The sequence below is a fragment of the Gossypium hirsutum genome, chromosome A13 (assembly GCF_007990345.1).
Source record: "Gossypium hirsutum isolate 1008001.06 chromosome A13, Gossypium_hirsutum_v2.1, whole genome shotgun sequence".
Classification (NCBI taxonomy): domain Eukaryota; kingdom Viridiplantae; phylum Streptophyta; class Magnoliopsida; order Malvales; family Malvaceae; genus Gossypium; species Gossypium hirsutum.
In genome coordinates, this window is record NC_053436.1 from 15,789,294 (window position 1) to 15,793,223 (window position 3,930).

Below are 3,930 nucleotides of genomic sequence, written 5' to 3' on the forward strand. Positions count from 1 at the left end.
TAACAGTTTTATAAATATATTGATAGTAATTGTAACTCTTGTTTGTTTTGGATGGAGTTAGATAACCCACCAACTAGAAATTCCAACCCTAAGACAAGTTCCTTCTTCACCATCATCATGCATCCTATATTTGGCCAACCACAATGCAACCTCAATATCTGTTGAGAAGGTGAGCTAAAACAAGAAACTTCAAAAGGCTTTTTTTTTCTTTACATTTTCCCATCCACTATATGTTATAACAACCACAGTGGATTCAGAATTTAAATTCGTAAGTTTTTTTTTTAAATTTAAATTCATTTATTATTTGTGTAAAATTTAATATTTAAATTCAAATTCATTATTCGCAAAAGTAAAATAAATTACATTGGTTGTCCAAAAAATAAATTAAATAGATTTGAATAACGAATATTTAAAGTTCAAGAGTTAATATCGGTGTAAGCTCTAAATAATAATTAAAATATTTGAATTTAAATACTATGTTAATCTGAAAAAAGAAATTGAATATTTGTAAATATCTGAATTCGAACTACACCTAATTCCAGTTGTATATAAAACCCCCTACATCATGCCATGTTTTTCTTAACCCAAAAACCCTAAGAGACCTCTTTCACTCTATTGCAACACAAAAACAGTCTTCATCGTCGCGAAATGGCCTCTTTTAATTGCTTTACACTAGCTTTCTTCATGGCATTGTCATTTTCAAGCATCAACGTTGGCCTAGCGGCTCGTCACCTTCTTCAGCTGCCCAATCTGCCACAGCCAACGATCCCCACATTGCCCACAACGCAACCATCTTTGCCATTTCCTAGCATGCCGTTTCCCACTACCCTTCCAACTTTGCCTATTACAATACCGCCATTGCGGAACATGCCTTCAATTCCAGCTATGATCCCATCTATCCCATTCTTCTCTCCACCACCTTCTAAAACTAGCCCTTGAAACATTCCTTTTCTTACATGTTGCTTGATAGAGCATATGGATATCATCGTCTTGTGTGTTCCTTTATATACTAAAAACCCTATTACCTTTTGTGTGTCTATGTTTCAGTTTCTTGATGCTTTTATTGATTTCTTGTATGTGGACATGGCAGTTGTTTAATTGCCTATTTATTGGTGTACTTTCGGGATATATTCCCGCATATGGATTTATCTACACTATCTTTCTTGTTTATCATAGCTATTCTAGTTTTATGTTGTTTTCTTATTTCTTTTTGGACATCATCTTATAATTTTATATATACTAGTTTTATCTTAGTTGCGTGCTTAGGATATCATAATATTTGAAAAAGTAGGTCTGACAATGATATTTGAAAAAGTAGGTCTAACAAGTAAGGTAGTTAGTACCGTATCGATAGATGCACCATTTTTCTATTAGTATTGGTATGTACCGATATCAATCTATTTTAATGTGTCATCACTATTAAAAAAAAGGTTAATATACATATATAAAATATATTTAAAAATATTAGGTGAATAAAATTAAATAAAGTTTAAATATAAAATATACATTTATTATATAAAATATTCATTAAGAAACTTTAAAAATATAATTCATCAATCAACAAAACCAAAATAAATTTAAAAAAATCATCTCATAATTAAACAATAAGATCATATCATACTAATTTAAAATATAAAAACTAAATTATAATTTAAGTATTCAGAATTTAACCTAATTTAATTACAATACAAGTATGAAAACCTAATTTAATTATAATTAAGGGACCAAAAATAAAATTTAACCTTAATTTCTCCTTTTATTACATTTCCTTGTAATTAACGCCATCCTCTCTATCCTTTTATATGGGTAAAAAAAAAATCATATATCATTAAAATGATAATCACATTTGAAAAGTGTTGATACGGTAGCAATTTCATATTTAATAAAATAAAAACTTGTATCAATTATAACAACATGAAATATTAATTTTTTCGAATTTAGAAATTAAAATCAATAAAAATTTTCAACGTATATTGTAATAGACTCTTCAGTTATTCAGAGTTATCTTTAAATTGAATACCTTATAAAGGTCTAATAAAATAAGCGTCAATTAGTCAATTATAATTTTATTCTCAACCAATTCCTCTTTATTGAATAAAATAGATGACATAAAGAAATTAAAAATTATGAATGGTTTATTATAAAATCTAAAATTTTAAATAACGTTAACATGAAAACATTTAAAAAAATAACCTTAGGCATTGAGACTGAATTTTGAAGAGTACAATAAAAAAAAATTAAAGGTTTAATTATAAAAATTTTAAAAATTATAAATAAACTTGATGTAAAAGTATTAAAAAATAATCTTATTAGTGTTTATTAAAAAAGTGTATTAAAAAATTATATAAACACTGGTTAAAAAAAAGATATAATCCGTAGTGCAAAAGTAATAAAAAAACCGCAGGGTCAGTAAAAATACAAAAAATTAAAATAAAATTAGGGATTAGGATTTTTCAACTCTTATAATATGAATACCATTATTATATATTATGATAAATTGTGGGTTTTAACACTACAGGAAAATAGACTTTTAGCGGCGCTTTTTTTAGCCTTTAGCGGCACTTTTAGGCGCCACTAAAACTTTTAGCGGCACTTTCTAAAACGCCACAAAAAACGCTGCTATATGTAACGCCATAAAAATTTGTGGCGTTTACTGGAAAAAAATGCCGCTAAAGGTCAAGCTTTTAGCGGCGTTTGTGGGAAAAGCGCCGCTAAAGGTCAAGGCTTTTAGCGGCGCTTTTTTACAAACGCCGCTAAATTTGGCAGATTTGTAGTATTTTTTTTCACCAATATCCAGCCCTTCCTGTATTAAAATCCAACCAAATACAACAAATATAATATAAAATGCAGCCAAAAACAGCAAATTTAACATAAAAAATACAACCAAAAATATTAATTCTAAATGATACTTCAAATTTAACTAAAGATATATGATATAATTAATAATAAAGTATAATTTAAAATATTTTTACAATAATGTTAAACGTGACAAAACTTAAAAACATTCTTACAATAAGAAAACTAATGTCTAAGACGGCGACTTTTGCGATTGTTGAAACATATGCATCATCTATTGAAGCTGTAGCTGCAGGTCATCGTACTTTTTGCTCTGTTCTGCTACCATCGCTCGTGCCTCTGCCTCTCTCGCTGCAGCCGCTGCCTCCCTCTCTGCTGCCTCTGCTCTAAGTTGTTGCTGGAGTTCTTCATATTTTCGTTGAACCTCGGCAATTTGCTCAACCGTGTTCGCTTGCATCTGAGCTATCTGGTCTCTTAACCTCTGAACTTCAACTTGAGCTTGACTTCCGGAAGGCATGTATTGCTGGGAGCCGGATCCAAAATATTGGGTCGGGGTAACACCAGATCCTTGAAGTCGAACCCGACCGTACCTTTCAGGACCCAAAACTTCAGTGATAATTCTGTTATCAATGTTCTCAAGATTAACAGAACTATCACTTGAAGCAATCGCTTCATATTCCGCCTTCTTCTCCTTTAGTTTCTCCTAAAAAATCAATTAAAGAGTTAGAAACAAAATATATAATAAAAAGAAATGCAACATAACTTAACATTTTTTAAAACTACTAATGATGAATTGAATTAAACAATTATAATTAAAGATTATAAATATTTAGAATAAATCAAATATTATTAAGTGAATATACCATAATTTCTCCAGCTTCGGATGTCATAGGAGATCCATCTTTCTTCCTATGCGTAATCTCAAAAAGCTGAAGGCGTCCAACTTTTTGTCCGGATTTGACTTCCTACAATATAGTAGTAAGAATATTATTTAATAATAGAAAGTTATTAATATTTGAAAGAATTAATAAATTCATAATACCTCGGCCTCAGCTACAGAAACAAAACTTCTCGACCCTGCCGTGTGCGTGAATTTTTGTTTTTGCCTGCTGCTTGTTCCAACTCGCTCACGGT

The 3,930-nt window shown here is 29.9% G+C and overlaps 1 protein-coding gene across 1 annotated transcript; it reads left to right on the forward strand.

Moving 5' to 3' along the window:
* The first annotated feature begins 567 nt into the window (after nucleotides 1–567).
* On the forward strand, nucleotides 568–1,170 carry LOC121212401 (pEARLI1-like lipid transfer protein 2). Its single transcript, XM_041084986.1, has one exon. It carries the CDS (start codon nucleotides 649–651, stop codon nucleotides 937–939), a length of 291 nt encoding a protein of 96 aa, XP_040940920.1. The 5' UTR covers nucleotides 568–648; the 3' UTR covers nucleotides 940–1,170.
* The last annotated feature ends 2,760 nt before the right edge of the window (nucleotides 1,171–3,930 follow it).